The 18,504-nt window shown below is 36.1% G+C and overlaps 1 protein-coding gene across 2 annotated transcripts in view; it reads left to right on the forward strand.

The window, feature by feature from the left end:
• Positions 1–5,359: 5,359 nt before the first annotated feature.
• The window catches only part of uif (sushi, von Willebrand factor type A, EGF and pentraxin domain-containing protein uif), a 78,021-nt gene continuing 64,876 nt past the window's right edge, over positions 5,360–18,504 (forward strand). For both annotated transcript variants that reach the window (XM_068348908.1, XM_068348909.1), the window contains exons 1-2: positions 5,360–5,474; positions 12,085–12,169. In XM_068348908.1, coding sequence (XP_068205009.1) covers positions 12,092–12,169 — 78 coding nt within the window. In that variant the 5' untranslated portion in view covers positions 5,360–5,474; positions 12,085–12,091. The remainder of the gene's footprint in view (positions 5,475–12,084; positions 12,170–18,504) is intronic.

An 18,504-nucleotide genomic window follows, 5' to 3' on the forward strand; every position in this document is an offset into this window, starting at 1 on the left:
ATAGTATGCCCGAGTGTACCCTCAAGCAAGAGAACTCTAACTCAAGACAGTGGAAAACCATGGTACAGAGGCTACGGCACTATCCAAGACTAGAGAACAATGGTTTGATATTGCAGTGTCCTTCTCTTAGAAGAGTTGCTTACCATAGCTAAAGAGTCTCTTCTACCCTTATTCTTAAGAGGAGAGTAGCCACTGAACAGCCAGACTATTCGGTGTATGTGTAGGCAAAGGAAAAATGAGCCGTAACCAGAGAGAGGGATCCAATAACTCTCTAGCGGTAGTATCTCAACGGTTGACTTGTGCCCTGGCCAACCTACTACCTACCACAATCACCTGTTCATCTCCAATAAAAACTTTTGTTTTCTAATCTTTGGTAGTGCCATAGCCTCTGTACCATGGTCTCCCACTGTCTTGGGTTAGAGTTCTCTTGCTTGAGGGTACACTCAGGCCACACTATTCTATCTTATTTCTCTTCCTCTTGTTTTGTTAAAGTTTTTATAGTTTAAATAGGAAATATTTATTTTAATATTGTTGCTCTTCTTAAAATATTTCATTTTTCCTTGTATCCTTTCCTCACTGGGCTATTTTCCCCTTGTTGGAGCCCTGGGGCTTATAGCATCCGGCTTTTCCAACTAGGGTTGTAGCTTATCAAACATAAAGAATTTAGTTGTGAAAGCTTTGTCCTTGTTCAAATTCCCAGCATAGGCCTACTTATATATAGGACGAAACGTAGGCCTAAGCCTGAAGGACTCAGAGAGAGAGAGAGAGAGGAGAGAGAGAGAGAGGAGAGAGAGAGAGAGAGAGATCACTAGCTCCGTTAATGACAGACTACGCTATCAGAATGTTAACATATTTTGTTATATAGTTCCTCCATTAAAAGAACTATAAAATTATAATGAACTTTATATACTTTATAGTTACAAAATTTATTTCCCCCATTAAAAGAACTATAAAAGCCTCAATTAACTTGTTTGTACGTTTATACAATGCGTATGGAAGGAGAGAGAGAGAGAGAGAGAGAGAGAGAGAGAGAGAGAGAGAGAGAGAGAGAGAGAGAGAGAGGTGGTTGATCTATATAGAAACAAAAATTGCTCTCCAATATCAGGACCCAGTTAACTTTTTCTATGCCCGCTATCATTTCTTTCCTTGTCCTTCGTAGTTTATTAGGCCCATCAGGAATCCCGTTGAAGGAATATCGAAGGATATTCCTCCAAGGGGAACCCATTGGTAGAAGAAATCCTGCAACGGGAACGCCCCATCCCCTTATATTTCACGAAAAAATGGAAAATTTCTTAGAAAATTCAAATTGAAGCTTCGTCTAGCCTAGACCTACGTTGTTAACTACCTGTTATATTTTAACAATTTAATAATTAAACTATATTTATATACGCTTATATTTATATATATAATTCCTTTCATATATATTATTAATCTTTATAAGAGTATAGAGTAGTTCCCGGCTCTTTGCAGCCATGAAATCATTGCATGAAATCGTGACTTGGTTTAACAGAAGTACAACTTTTTTTCTGTTCTATTTCACGTACTACTAAAAGGTAGAACAAGTGAAAGTGTTTTAGCGGTTTTTTTTTCTTATAAGTGTTGCACAAATCTCAATCTCTCTCTCTCTCTCTCTCTCTCTCTCTCCTCTCTCTCTCTCTCTCTCTCTCTCTCTCAGTACTGACCTTTTAAGAGTTCAGTGATTTGGACAAGATCACATTTGCTCTTTATGATGTAATTATAAGAATCTCTCTCTCTCTCTCTCTCTCTCTCTCTCTCTCTCTCTCTCTCTCTCTCTCTCTCTCTCTCTCTCAATTAGAATAGGCTCAAAATAGATAGATAGATAGTCTAACTTCAGTCTATCTAACGGTATTTAGGAAGGTTTGAAACATTTCCTGAAATTAAGAAATGTTACGTATTAGTCACCTGTAGAAAGTTGATACTAAGAATTTCATTCTCTCTCTCTCTCTCTCTCTCTCTCTCTCTCTCTCTCTCTCTCTCTCTCTCTCTCTCTCTCTCTCTCTCTCTCTCTCTCTCTCTCTCTTTTTTATTTCAATGCAAATTCATTCATTCGCCATCACTTTCTCTAAAGCTACCATCTCTCTCTCTCTCTCTCTCTCTCTCTCTCTCTCTCTCTCTCTCTCTCTGGGAGAAAGTTAGCCTGAGCTTTAAGCCCAGAGCAATTTTCAACCTGTTACAGGCTAGCTGGCCTGTACTTCCAACGACTATAACGCCTATATACCTGTAATTCTAACAGGTTAAGCATTAATTCCATATATTTATAGCCATTTTTAATATATACAATATAAATTAAAAGTTATTTTCGTTTTTATGAAGAGAAATAAGTCTATAGGTCTAGGCCTTCGACCGAACAATGCTTTGTTTGCAACATATATCGTCAGTTGATCATTGCAAAGGAAGTGGAAACTAATTATATTATAAAAGAAACGGAAATTGATTGAAATTGATTAACATAGATGATTGAGAGACTTAATATCCATCTTGCAATTACAAATTTTGCAATCAACTTGACTTGTATCAACTGAATAGTTCTCTTCTGTTGTCGAGTTGCGGATGTACGATAATTTCTGGAGAGTTTTATATTTCGGTTAAATTTTGTTTATAATTTTGAACTATTTATCTATATGATTGATTTTCTTTCTTATATAAGATAATGTGAAGTTTTTAAAGTTGTTTATAAATTATTTTTATATTTAAAAAGTAAATTTTTTGAGGAAATATAGTTTTAACGGCTTTTTAATGGTCATCGTACATCAGGCACTCGCAGAGCGTTCTTCAAACTATACTCATTTTAACAATAAATTTACAACATTTTATATAATTCAAATTCAAATTATTCTTATTCATTTGAATTAGATTAATTTTAACAATAAATGGACGATATTTTATATAATTCAAATTCAAATTATTCCAATTCATTGGAATTAGATTAATTTTAACAATAAATGGACGATATTTTATATAATTCAAATTCAAATTATTCTTATTCATTTGAATTAGATTAATTTTAACAATAAATGGACGATATTTTATATAATTCAAATTATTCTATTTCATTTGAATTAGATTAATTTAAACAATAAGTGGACAATATTTTCTAGGTTATGCTTTTACCCCCTGTTTGTGTGTGTGTTTGTTTGTGAACAGCTTCCTGGCCACAATTTTACTCGTAGAGTAATGAAACTTGCAGGGATTAACTATTATGTAAAAAGCTAGAAATGATTAAATTTTGGAAGGTCAAGGTCATAGGTCAAGGTCACGATCAAGCAAAAATGTCCAATTCATGTGATCAGACGTAAGTTTGGACATCGTGGTCACAGAGACTTCAAACTTGGTTCATATTTGAGTGTATGAACATCCACACGTTAAGGTCAAAGGTTAAGGTCAAGGTCGTGACATAAACTGACGTGGCGGAGGTCTGCGCTCTACTGAGTACCCTCGAGAAACCTCTTGAGCGATATGGGGGTTAGTCTATATAGGTCTAACTGCTGAGTCATGAGCAGCCACTGCCTGGCCCTCCCTGGTACTACCGTGGGTGGAGAGGGGGCTTGGGCGCTAATCACATGTATATTCACCCAATCTACAACCCTATTTGGAAAAGCAGGGTGCTATAAGCCCAAGGGCTCCGATGTGGAAAAAATAGCCTAGTGAGGAAAGGAAATAAGAAAACGAGTAGAATAGTGTGCTCGAGTGTATCCTCAAGCAAGAGAACTCGTAACTCAAGACAGTGGAAGGCAATGGTACAGAGGCTATGGCACTACCCAATACCAGAGATCAATGGTTTGATTTTGGAGTGTCCTTCTAGAAGTTCTCTTGCTTGAGGGTACACTCGGGCACACTATTCTGTCCATTTTCTTATTTCCTTTCCTCACTGGGCTATTTTTCCTGTTGGGGTCCTTGTAGGGCCTATAGCATCCTGCTTTTTCCAAGTAGGGTTGTAGCTTAGCTAATAATAATAATAAATAATAATAATAATAATAATAATAATAAAAGTTTTATTCCAGCTATGATCAGGTTGTGGAACAATCATTTTTTTAATATGTTACTGATTCAACTGTCTGATTAGGAAGATCATCCCACAGTCTGGTCACAGCTGGAATAAAACATGGTGGAGTCTAGCCACCCTCTGTTCGTCTAGCCAGCCAGGATTCGAACGTGTGACAGTGCTTTTCACAATATTTCCTCTTAGAAGGGTTGTAGATGAGCCTCTATACATATGAAAAATTCGGGGTTAATGCCATTTTGAAATGGGTAGGACTATCCTTTCGTGTTTTGCTCTCTCTCTCTCTCTCTCTCTCTCTCTCTCTCTCTCTCTCTCTCTCTCTCTCTCTCTCTCTCTCTCTCTCACACAAACTAACTGTTACACTCGAAATGTAGTACTAGGGTTTTAAACATAAAAGAAGGGTTAGACTATGGCATTCTGCAAGGAGGGAATCCTCTGGGTATGTAGGAATAAAAGGTGGAATTCCTAAAGGCTGTGGTACTCCTATAATTCCCCATTCCACTCCTTCCCCCTTCCTTCCCCTTTCCCACAATTCCCCACCTCCTCTTACGGTCACTGACATGATCCTCAGTGTTACCAACGTCGATTAAATAGAAAAAAAAATCTTTTAAAACATATTCCCTTCGTTATAGAGCTATTATAAACGAAATTCGTTATAACCCAGACGTTATAAAGGAGGTTATGAATTCGTACGTTGTATATAACACTCAGGAGAACTTATATAGCGAAGGAAATAAGAGAAATAAAAGCGTTGAAAGAATAGAAACGTAATGTCTGGAATCCATCTTATGTGGTACCTGCCTCGGGTTCGCTCTGTGCGGTCAGCTTTGGCCTAAAAATGTAAAAAAATGAAATGCCTTTTTTAAGAGAAATGTATATATGTATAAGCTTTTAACTAGGGATTAATATTGCTTTATATTCAATGTATTAATCCTCTAGTAATAGGATTTGTAATTGTAGGATTAAATTGGGATTTTTATTATAATGTAAAAGGTCTTTCAAGATGTGGGTTGGGCTGAGTCCTGCCTCCCTTAATCCACGTACCTCCAACCAGGGCTCAGGTGCGACACATTCTTGGGGCTGACGTAAGATAATCCAAGATCTTTATTAATAAATATCTAATTTACTCATTTAATTTATCAATTTCACCTTACGGGAAATAATTCAACTAACATTTATCTTTATTTATGATATATTTATATATGATAAAATCAAGTAAGAATGATAAATAAGCGATTAAATAATGTTCGACGTACGATAACTTCTCCATCTTGAAGTTCCCCCCCCCCCCCTCCCTCTCGGCAGCGTTCGGCAGGTCACGAAGAAAAAGCTAGCTCCTTTAGTTTAGGTGAAGATCCGGTGGAGGTAGGGTGTGTGTGTTCCGCGCGCCCCCCGGCTTCTTCATGCAACTTATTCTGTGATTTAATTTTTTTAGTAGGATAGTTTACTATAGGTAAGATATAAAAGGAACCCCGAGGAGAGAGATCCTACGCAAGTGTATTTTAAAAGGATATTTTTATACGTGAAATGTCTCCTAGTGGAAAGTTGCTTGCCAGGTGTTCGAAGTGTTGAACTCCTTGCTAAAGTTCAAGTTCTATTTCCGCTTGGAAAATTGAACGCAGAGTTCAATTCGTGTCTGGAGTTCATTATAATAATAATAATTATTATTATTATTTACTAACTATATGTGCTCACCAATAACACGTCTAATTGAGCAAAGATGAATACGACAGTGAACATTTTACTGTTTTTTATAGCCCCCCCCCCCCCTTGGTATAGGAAGGTGAATAGGATAGTGACTTTCATTGGATTTTCTCTGTAGCCACCCCTTACATATATGATAATTTTTAAGACATTTCCCTTACTGAGGGGTGGCTATATAAAAACCAATGCAGTCACTATCCTATTCATCTTCCATACTAATGGATGGTTATAGGGGGAAAAAATAATAGTCACTCTCCTATTCATTTTTTTCATACTAAGGGGTGGCTATAACAAAAATTAAAAGTCACTGTCCTATTCATCTTTTTCATACCAAGGGTTGGCTATAAAAAACTAAAACAGTCACTGTTCTAATCATCTTTTCCATACCAAGGGGTGGCTATAAAAAAACTAAAACAGTCACTGTCCTATTCATCTTTTCCATACCAAGGGGTGGCTATAAATAACTAAAATAGTTACTATCTTATTCATCTTTCCCATAAAAAAAGAATGGCTATAAAAAACTAAAACAGTCACTGTCTATTCATCTTTTCCATACTAAGGGGTGGCTATAAAAAAAAACGATAAAAGAGTCACTGTCCTATTCATATTTTCCATACCAAGGGGTGGCTATAAATAATTAAAACAGTCGCTATCTTATTTATCTTTCCCATACCAAGGGGTGGCTATAAAAAAAAACTTAAACAGTCACTGTCCTATTCAGCTTTTCCATACCAAGGGGTGGCTATAAATAACTAAAACAGTCACTATCTTATTCATCGTTTCCCATACCAAAGGGTGGCTATAAAAAAACTGAAACAGTCACTGTTCTATTCATCTTTTCCATATCAAGGGGTGGCTATAAAAAAAACTAAAAACAGTCACTATCTTATTCATCGTTTCCCATACCAAAGGCTGGCTATAGAAAAAACAAAAGGGTCACTATCCTATTCATCTTCCATACTAAGGGGTGGCTATAAAAAACTAAAACAGTCGCTATCATATTCATCTTTCCCATATTAAAGGATGGCAATAGAAAATGCAATAAAACGGTCACTGTCCTATTCATCTTTTCCATACCAAGGGGTGGCTGTAAAAAACTAAAATAGTCGCTATCCTATTCATCTTTCCCATATTAAAGGATGGCAATAGATAATGCAATAAAACGGTCACTGTCTTATTCATCTTTTCCATACCAAGGGGTGGCTGTAAAAAACTAAAATAGTCGCTATCCTATTCATCGTTTCCATATCAAGGGGTGGCTATTAAAAAACAATAAAATAGTCACTATCCTATTCATCTTTCCCATACCAAAGGGTGGCTATAGTAAAAACAATAAAACGGTCACTATTCTATTTATCTTTCCCATACCAAGGGATGGCAATAGATAAAAACAGCGAAACAGTCACTACCATATTCATAATGTTAATTCTTGAATTCGCTAACACGAAATTACTTTTTTTGGGGATGAATTTTGCAATATAACCAAAGTCTCATTTAAGAAATCGTTTCATTTTTCATAATGATTACGTCAGCGCTTTTTTGACACGAGCATTGTTTCGTATATCGAAATCGTAATTGGAAAATTACAGGCATTTTTGATCTAGAAGAATCGTTGGAGGGTGGAGTAGATATAAATCCATCTATGTACAACCATGGAAATATAATATATATATATATATATATATATATATATATATATATATATATATATATATATATATATATATATATATTTTTATATATGACCCAGTCATCATTACTTCCTCATCCTACGCCTATTGACGCAAAGGGCCTCGGTTAGATTTCGCCAGTCGTCCCTATCTTGAGCTTTTAATTCAATACTTCTCAATTCATCATCTACTTCGCGCTTCATAGTCCTAAGCCATGTAGGCCTGGGTCTTTCAATTCTTCTAGTGCTTTGTGGAGCCCAGTTGAAAGTTTGGTGAACTAATCTCTCTTGGGGAGTGAGAAGAGCATGCCCAAACCATCTCCATCTACCCCTCATCTTCTCATCCACATATGGTACTCGAGTAATCTCTCTTATAGTTTCATTTCTAATCCTGCTCTGGCCTTTAAATTCCAATATCCTTCTGAGGGCTTTGTTCTCAAATCTACTAAATCTATTGGAGATTGTTTCATTGTCATACCATGACTCGTGTCCATAAAGTAACACCGATCTCACTAAACTGATATATAGTCTGATTTTTATATGAAATTTTAGGCGATTTGATTTCCAAATTTTACTTAACCTAACCACTGTCTGATTTGTTTTTTTCAATCCTTCACTAACCTCTAATTCTAAAGATCCTGTATTGGAGATCATTGTTTTTAAATACTTTAAATGATTTCCACCTCATTAATCCTTTCTCCTTCCAATGATATTTCATCTTCCATTGTATATTCCGTTCTCATCATCTCTGCCTTTCTTCTATTCATCTTCAGCCAAATCTCGTGTGATATTTTATCCATTCTGGTAAGCAAGCATTGCAAATCCTGTGGTGTTCTGCTAACAAGGACAGCATCATCAGCATACTCTAGGTCTGCTAAACTCCTATCACCAATCCAGTCCAATCCTTCTCCACCATCTCTGACTGGTCTACACATTACAAAGTCCATGAGGACGATAAACAACATAGGTGACAACACATTCCCTTGGGGGTACTCCGCTGTTCACTGGAAACTCACTTGATAAGCCTCCATTAACATTAACTTTGCACTTGCTATGCTCATGAACAGAATCAAATTTACATATTTAAGAGGAATTCCATAATAACGCAGGATTCTCCACAAAATTGGCCGGTGCACACTATCAAAGGCTTTTTCATAGTCCACAAATCAAAAATGGATTTCTATATTCTAAGCATTTCTGTACATATCGAAAAATGAAAATTTGGTCAGTGCAACTTCTACCTTTTCTCAATCCTGCTTGTTCATCTCTCAGCTTTTCATAGTAAGAAATAATAATGATATTATTTTAGGGGAATTTTTATGATAACCCATCTATAAATTGACCAAACGCAGCAACATTTACGTAGCCTAATGTGTTATAAGTCACGGTATTCAATGTGCTGCTTATGAGCCATCTTGGAGGTAAAGTCTTAAGCTAGATTCAAAAATGGTGGTGTTGGTCTGGAAGGTTTGACGTCCTACTGATGGTGTGTCTGTGAAGGATACTTATATATAAATAGTTAAAAAAAGACTTAATAAGTATATCTCTCTTAAGTAATTTAAGTAAATAAAAAAATACAATTGATATGAACTTAGAAGAAGTTAATTTTCATAATCAGATATATATATGCAAATTAACTCATAATGATGTTGGACTATCAGCAGATCTTAAGTGAGAGATATTTTACCTGAGAGAGAGGCCTATCTTTTTTTGGGGTTGGTGTATAGGTCTACCTGGGGGGAACTTTGGCCATGGTAACACACCTGTTTGCTTACGCAGTCTCTCTCTCTCTCTCTCTCTCTCTCTCTCTCTCTCTCTCTCTCTCTCTCTCTCTCTCTCTCTCTCTCTCAAGATCTTACTAAATTTTCCCTTTCTGAAATCATATATTTATAGAATGAGTCTCTCTCTCTCTCTCTCTCTCTCTCTCTCTCTCTCTCTCTCTCTCTCTCTCTCTCTCTCTCTCTCTCAAGATCTTACTAAATTTTCCCTTTCTGAAATCATATATTTATAGAATGAGTCTCTCTCTCTCTCTCTCTCTCTCTCTCTCTCTCTCTCTCTCTCTCTCTCTCTCTCTCTCAAGATCTTACTAAATTTTCCCTTTCTGAAATCATATATTTATAGAATGAGAGAGAGAGAGAGAGAGATAATTCTCCATCAGTACTAATGTCTTTCCTATCGGTAGATCTCCGTTAGAAATCACCCATAGAAATCTTAATTGAGAAAAAGCTAATTATCCGTGATACCTGCTTCTCTCTCTCTCTCTCTCTCTCTCTCTCTCTCTCTCTCTCTCTCTCTCTCTCTCAAGATCTTACTAAATTTTCCCTTTCTGAAATCATATATTTATAGAATGAGTCTCTCTCTCTCTCTCTCTCTCTCTCTCTCTCTCTCTCTCTCTCTCTCTCTCTCTCTCTCTCAAGATCTTACTAAATTTTCCCTTTCTGAAATCATATATTTATAGAATGAGAGAGAGAGAGAGAGAGATAATTCTCCATCAGTACTAATGTCTTTCCTATCGGTAGATCTCCGTTAGAAATCACCCATAGAAATCTTAATTGAGAAAAAGCTAATTATCCGTGATACCTGCTTTCTCTCTCTCTCTCTCTCTCTCTCTCTCTCTCTCTCTCTCTCTCTCTCTCTCTCCCCTAAAGTAAATTTCATTATTGATAATAGTAGGTTGATCGGGGCACTAGCCACCCGTGGAGATACTACTTCTAGAGAGTTATGGGGTCCTTTGACTGGCCATACAGTACTACATTGGATCCCTCTGTCTGGTTACGGACCATTTTTTCCTTGCGTGAATATACACCGAATATAATCTGGCCTATTCTTTACACATTCTCCTCTGTCCTCATACACCTGACAAAGCTGATATTACCAAACAATTCTTCTTCACCCAAGGGGTTAACTACTGCACTGTAATTGTTCAGTGGCTACTTTCCTCTTGGTAAGGGTAGAAGAGACTCTTTAGCTATGATAAGCAGCTCTTCTAGGAGAAGGATACTACAAAAGCAAACCATTGTTCTCTAGTCTTGGGTAGTGCCATAACCTCTGTACTATGGTCTTCCATTGTCTTGGATTATAGTTCTCTTGCTTGAGGGTACACTCAGACACTATTCTATCTTGTTTCTTTATTGCCTTTCCTCACTGGGCTATTTTTCCCCTGTTGGAGCATTTATATAGCTTATAATATCCTGCTTTTATAACTAGGGTTGTAGCTTAGCTTATAATAATAATAATAATATTTCGTAACATTCTTAACCACACCCGTAAAATTTTTCCATTTTAATTCCCTTTGTTTTGTTTGACCAAAACTCAACTACTCTTACCATATCAAGGTCTTTTCGTTAGACCAGCCACGCCCTCTTCAAAGACAGTCCACAATTTTTTATCTACACGCCCACCTGGCACGCCCATATAGAGATATATTCGCGAAGAAAATAAAACAAAAGAAATTGTTTTTTATCTGGTGACACTTGGCAACCTTTCCACAAAACTCCTGGTTTTAAAGATAGCCTTTTTTATATATACGCCCTGTTGTTACGCCCACACGCCCGTGTATATCAGTGCCTTGTGAAGGTGGTTTTAGTTGTATAAATGTATTTCCATATTTTATTTGAGATTTATTGATATACGAGACATTTAGTTTGATTAATTCATCATAATTTAATCTAGCGGTAATCGGCAACCCCCCCTTTTTCATTCTTCTTTCTTATACCGGATTTACTTGACCTAATGTCCACCGGAAACTCGCTCTCTCTCTCTCTCTCTCTCTCTCTCTCTCTCTCTCTCGGCAGGAAATCCTCCACCACATGCTTTAAGGCTTCTTCGAAGGATGCTTTCCACTTCCCTAAAATAGTCGAAGAAAGACAAAAAAAATTTCCAAGACTCGAAAGGTTTCACAAATTCCTTCATATTTCATAGTTCCGCCAATGCGTCAGACGCATCCTGTCAATATAGCGTCTTTCGATTAATGACGCAACGACGCGAACCTGTCGAGAGGCCGATTCTCCTGACCTACTTACCGATGGAAGTGGATATAATTGATGGGCTGCTTCATGAACCGTATAGTAAGCCATTTTTGATCTTCTTGCTACCACGCATGCGTCGTGTGGACTTGGTTTTTAAACCCGCCATATTGAAACATGATAAAGGATAGTTTCTTTATCACCTACGTCTGATACAGCGTCTGATATAGGCTTCTATGTCCCCTTTCCCTGATACGTAATTAAGACATAGGTCTAAGCGTCACCTCGTGGTAAAGGACTTAAAAACAATCAAGTAGGCCTATCTGCCGGTATGTCCGTAGCTAAGCTGTTATAGCGCGCGCTCTCTCTCTCTCTCTCTCTCTCTCTCTCTCTCTCTCTCTCTCTCTCTCTCTCTCTCTCTCTCTCTCTCATAAAAGATATATTACGAATAATTTCATACATTATTTACTGTAGATTCGAAAACTTTGTTCAATTTCCACTTGCTTATTAAAGACATTTAATTGTAATACACTGTTTTGAATAGGCCTATAGCTCTCTCTCTCTCTCTCTCTCTCTCTCTCTCTCTCTCTAAACAGGTTTAACCATTAAATCAATAGACCTATGGCACATATTTTCATTAAGCCTTATATTTTATGACCCAGATTTATTATTATTATCATAATTATTAAATTATTTATTAATATTTTTATTATTTTCCCTTTCAGTTATATAATGGCCCGCCTACGACCGGGTTTTTGGGCAACTGTGTTCACAGTGCTGTTGTCCCAAGCGCGCGGGCAACTTGATGTGGTGAGTAGAAAAAAAAAGGGTTTTTTTCTATATATATTATATATATTAATATGATTTTACAGGTTTGATTAAATTATATGTTTGTCTATCTAGATATTTCTATCAATTATTTATCTAAATTTTCTCTTTTGTTAGTTTTTTATAGTTTATATCGGATATTTTTGTTGTTACTCTTCTTGTTTCCTTTCCTCACTGGGCTGTTTTCCCTGGTGGGGCCCCCTGGGCTTATAGCATCCTGCTTTTCCAACTAGGGTTGTAGCTAAGCTTTATATAGGAGATATTTTTTATATTACTCTTCTTGTTTCATTTCCTCACTGGGCTATTTTCCCTGTTTTGGCCCCTGGGCTTATAGCATCCTGCTCTTCCAACTAGGGTTGTAGCTTAGCAAGTAATAATAATATGGTCTTTGAGCTAATGTCTAGCTATCTATCTATCTAGAAAAATAGATAGGTGATTTTATGTATGCCTCATGAATCTAGATAGTTATAGATTTTATTAAATAATTGTCTATCTTTATATCTAATTTATAGTACTATGTCTAATTATATATAATCCAATCTAATTGTTTTATAACACTCTATCTACTTATATTTCAAATTTACAGCCTTATACTTATTATAATCTATCAGTGTCTATATCTATCTATCTATCTATCTCCTTCCCTATCTATCTTATAACCTTGACTATATATACATTATAACCACTAGTTTTCTCTCCTCACTTTCTTCTACGTAAGAAGAAATTTCTCATATCGTCTCTCCGTCCTTGCTTTGGTTAGGCAAGGTTAGACTTTTTTTTTTTTAATATTTCAGTTGGTTGAGAGTAATAAGATAATTGGTTGTGTGGCTGATTTCAATTGGGAGTAGGTTGAACAGGGTACTAGCCACCTGTTGAGATACTACCGGTAGAGAGTTATTGGATCATTTTGACTGGCCAGGTAGTACTACATTGGATCCTTCTCTCTGGTTACGGTTCTTTCCCTTTACCTACACATAATAAGAATAGTTTGGCATATACTTTACATATTCTCTATCCTCATACACCTGACAACACTGAGATTACCAAACAATTCTTCTTCACCCAAGGGGTTAACTACTGCAATGTAATATTCAGTGTCCACTTTCCTCATGGTAAGGGTAGAAGAGACTCTTTAGCTATGGTAAGCAGCTCTTCTAGGAGGAGGACACTCCTAAATCATACCATTGTTCTCTAGTCTCGGGTAGTGTCATAGCCTCTGTACCATAGTCTTCCACTGTCTTGAGTTAGAGTTTTCTTGTTTGAGGGTAAAATTGGGCACTGTTTTCATAGTTTATATATGTAAGATTTATTTTAATGTTGCTGTTCTTAAAATATTTTATTTTGTGCATTACTCCTCTTGTTTCCTTTCCTCACTGGGCTATTTTTCCCCTGGAGCCCTTGTAGGACTTATAGCATCCTGCTTTTCCAACTAGGATTGTAGCTTAGCAAGTAATGATAATAATAATTTGGTAGTATAGCTATTTCAATTGGTTGAGAGAAGAGTATAATATTCTCTCTCTCTCTCTCTCTCTCTCTCTCTCTCTCTCTAGATGCAGGATGTAGACTAGAGACTTATTTGTGTGTGAGAGAGAGAGAGAGAGGTCATGCCCTCCCTCTGTCCTGTGGCCGGAAGAAGGAGCTCTCTCTCGCATGCAAATGGGGTTATGAACCGGGGGGGGGGTGTGTGTAGGATACCCCCTTGTAATACCCCACACTCGGGGACAAGTGACTCACGAAATGCGCAATGCAATTCTTACTCCTGCGAAGGATATGACTGTAGGAACATCCTTCTCATCTGTGTCCTTTAGTTTGGCTGTGTAGCCTCTTGGATTTTATGGTTATTTGAGAGAGAGAAAGAGAGAGAGAATTATTTGCTTAACCTCGATAGAGATGCTTGTGGTGTGTATTTTAATTTTCTCTTTCGTACAGCTAACACTCTCTCTCTCTCTCTCTCTCTCTCTCTCTCACGAGACGAGGTTCTAACCTTCAACTAGGAAATTAAATTCTAAAATCTAAACTTTATGTTGTTATTTACATTATTGTTGACCTATAGTTGCATAGAGAGAGAGAGAGAGAGAGAATTCAGTTATCACTCATAAGAGATATATATGAAACTGGAGGAATTATATTCACTGACTAGGATGTGTAATGTATGTTTAGATGATGGAAAGATTCCGGGGGGAAGGAAGGAGAGAGAGAGAGAGTTAAGATACAATAGATTATGATAAATATGAGAGAATAAAAAATGTTTTTCACTGAGGGGACCCGAAGCGGGTCCCATCTCACCGAGATTAGGCCAAACGTGGGAGGGGATGTTATCATAAACATCCGAGTTATCATCACAGTCTAGTTACTTTCAATGAGCAACCCAGATGCTAAATTGACTTATGAGAGAGAGAGAGTCCGGTTATATATTCATGAGAGATATATATGAAACTGGAGGAATTATATGAGCTAACCAGGGTGCGTAATGTATGTTTGGATGATGGAAAGATTCCAAAGAGATAAATAGAGAGAGTCTTTTGTTAGTGTAGGTCTTGTCCTGTCTCTGGTGTGATTTCCAGCCCCCAGACGAATGTTTTGGCCTATTTTGGCTACTTGCGTTGATGATCTGCCAAGTTTGGTCTCTCAAGTGGCTATATAAATGAGTTTTGGCCTCTCAAGTGGCTATATAAATGAGTTTTGGCCTCTCAGCGGCTATATAAATGAGTTTTAGCCTCTCAAGTGGCTATATAAATAAGTTTTGGCCTCTCAAGTGGCTATATAAATGAGTTTTGGCCTCTCAAGTGGTTTATAAATGAGTTTTGACCTCAGTGGGTTACTTTGGACTCCTTTTTTTAGCTTCCTCGATAGATATTTCTCTGATTTCTGGCCTGCGATGGTTAATATTAGCGTGTTTTTCTTACCGTTTCTTATATAGTTTTATTGTCTTCTCGGATAGCTTTTTATTCCAGTCATGATTTTTTTTATAATATAGAGTTTTTGTTGTGGTAGACCTCTTATTTTTTAACCTTTGTTTTATAAGGGTCTTTGACCCCATTATAGATTTTATTCTTTTTTTTTTTTTACCACTTTTGGTACAATTTTAAGAAGAACATTCCCTTTTACATACAAAACAAAGAGTTTTCATCTATCAGTATTTGTTAATATCCAAATATTTTCGTATCGAAGTTTCAGTAACACAGCCATCATATCAAAGTGTAATTCCAATATTTATATATATACATTTCTTACTCTATTAACTAGAGTTTTCTCAACACGTTTGCCCTATCGACTAACCCCGTGGGAAGCTGAATCTACCCCTCTGTTTGTTGAGCGATTTAAACTTCCTGGCGCTTTGTCATGTGATCATTTCTGGCGTTTAAAAGCTTTGACTACTCTATCATACACTGTTTCAATTTGACAAATCACTAGATTTATCATAGCACTTCATTATATGAAGTTATTGTTTGTTATATGACTGCTTCTTTGAGCACTGCTCATATTTACAACACAACATCTGTTTCTAGTTCATAGCAGGAGAACGGCCTCAGAAATGGTTATTTCTGGCGTTTAAAAGCTTTGACTACTCTATCATACACTGTTTCAATTTGACAAATCACTGAATTTATCAAAACACTTCATTACATGAAGTTATTGTTTGTTATATGTCTGCTTCTCTGAGCACTGATCATATTTACAACACAACATCTGTTTCTAGTTCATAGCAGGAGAACGGCCTCAGAAATGGTTATTTCTGGTGTTTAAAAGCTTTGACTACTCTATCATACACTGTTTCAATTTGACAAATCACTAGCTTTATCAAAACACTTCATTATATGAAGTTATTGTTCGTTATATGTCAGCTTCTATGAGGACTGTTTCTAGTCCACAGCAGGAGAAAGACCTCAGACATGTCAATTCATGGATTCATGGCTGGGGTTTGGCCAGGTTTGCATCAAAACGCTGGCCAACTATAGATTGGTGATGTGGGGAGATTTCTGTCTGATTGCTAACAGGAAACCAACCTTGTGTAGGTGGCTACGACTAGTACAGCTATGCTGATCACGGCGATACGCAAACCCTTTTTCACCACGTTAAGGTATCTCAGAAAGGGATATATATATATATATATATATATATATATATATGTGTGTGTGTGTGTGTGTGTGTGTGTTACTGCACCCACAAAAACACGCATATTCACACACAAACACCTTCGAACTTCGAGAACTCTTTCTCAAGAATAGACGGAAATGCTCTCAACAAGTTCCCACCGATGTTAACGGTCCAAATATAATAATAAAAAAAAACATCCCACGAAAAAGAATATAATTTTTTCTCCAGAAGGAATACCATAATCACAAACCATGCCTTCCAAATACTATATGATTTAGTAAGAGAATCTACTGCTCGCAAGAAAGCGGACATACTTACCTGAAGGCGAATCTTAAAAAAAAAAAGTTTTGAAGAAACGGATTGTGCTGTCTACCATGGTGTGTGATGACACTGTTAAGATTGTGTGTGTGTGCGTATGTATGTGTATGTGCGTGTGTTGCATAGCTTCCGGTTTTAGGGGAAGGGGGGGTGGGCCAACATGTTCATTGGCTGGCTAGCGGCCATTGGCCCGACTTAGCGGTAAAGAATTCGCCAGCTCGTCTCGCTGTTTTACGATCTATTTGAATTTCTTGGATTAAATCGAGTGTTTTATCTATAATATTTGGTGTTAATTTAATTGGTAAATTATATATATTGTAGCTAATATAGTATTGATAATGATAATCTTGATAATCTTTATTTCTTAAAATATCTTGATTGTTCATCACTTCTCTTGTAGTTTATTTCCTGGTTTCCTTTCCTCACTGGGCTATTTTTCCCTGCTGGAGCCTTTATAGGGCTTATGGTATCCAGCTTCTCTAACTAGGGTCGTAGCTTAGCTAATAATAATAATAATGATAATCTCTTATTTCTTTAAATATCTTGATTGTTTATTACTTCTCTTGTAGTTTATTTCCTTGTTTCCTTTCCTCACTGGGCTATTTCTCCCTGTGGAGTCCTTATAGAGCATCCTGCTTTTCTAACTAGGGTTGTAGCTTAGCTAGTAATAGTAATAAATAATTATAATGATAATAATATTTATTTCTTAAAATATCTTGACTTTTCATTACTTCTCTTGTAGTTTATTTCCTTGTTTCCTTTCCTCACTGGGCTATTTTTTCCCTGTTGGAGCCTTTATAGAGCTTATAGTATCCAGCTTTTCTAACTTGGGTTGTAGCTTGGCTAGTAATAATAATAATAATCTTTATTTTTTAAAACATTGTATTTTGATTGTTCATTAATTCTCTTGTAGTTTATTTCTCCTTATTCCCTTTCCTCATTGGGCTATTTTCCCTTGTTGGAGAGCGCTGGTCTTATAGCATTTTGCTTTTTCAATTAGGGTTGTAGCTTGGCTAATAATGATAAACATAATAATAATAGTATTAAAACTATGAAAATCACATATCACAATAATTCACTTTAATACATTATCCACAATATAGCAATTAACATTTATAATATATATATATATATATATATATATATATATATATATATATATATATATATATATATATATATATATATATAATAAAATTAAAAATATACAAATTATCTATTCACCCATTAAAGAAAAGAAATTTAATACCGTTACGCTAATAAGTTTTTTTTTTTAAAAAACCTCTATGATTATTTTTCATCGCTTGACCGGTAAAACTCAATACGCGTGTTTGAATCTCGAAGTTTTTTTTTTTGGCATGCATCAATAAGCAGTTGTTTAGTGATCTCTTCAACCGGAAATTATGTTTTGTTTGTTTGTTTGTGCAGACATTTCGAAGGGGGTAAACAAAGTTCATGTTGTTTTTTTTTTAATGCCTGATTTGTTGTTGTTGTTATTATTATTATTATTATTACCCCATACAAATTGTGAAAAATCTCGTAAATAGAATTATTATTATTATTACCAGCTAAGCTACAACCCTAGTTGGAATAGCAAGATTCTAGAAACCCTAAAAGGGCTCCAGCAAGGAAAAAATAGCCCAGTGAGGAAAGGAAATAAGTAGTAAACTACAATAGAAGTATTGAAAATATTATTATTATTATTATTATTATTAGCTAAGCTACAACCCTAGTTGGATTAGCAAGATGCTATAAACCCTATAAAGGCTCCAACAGGGTAAAAATAGCCCAATGAGGAAAGAAATTAAGGAAATAAGTAAAACTACAATAGAAGTATTGAAAAATTAAAATATTCTAAGAAATAAGGGTTATTATCATTATGATTATAATTACTAGCTAAG

The sequence above is a fragment of the Palaemon carinicauda genome, chromosome 25 (assembly GCF_036898095.1).
Source record: "Palaemon carinicauda isolate YSFRI2023 chromosome 25, ASM3689809v2, whole genome shotgun sequence".
Classification (NCBI taxonomy): domain Eukaryota; kingdom Metazoa; phylum Arthropoda; class Malacostraca; order Decapoda; family Palaemonidae; genus Palaemon; species Palaemon carinicauda.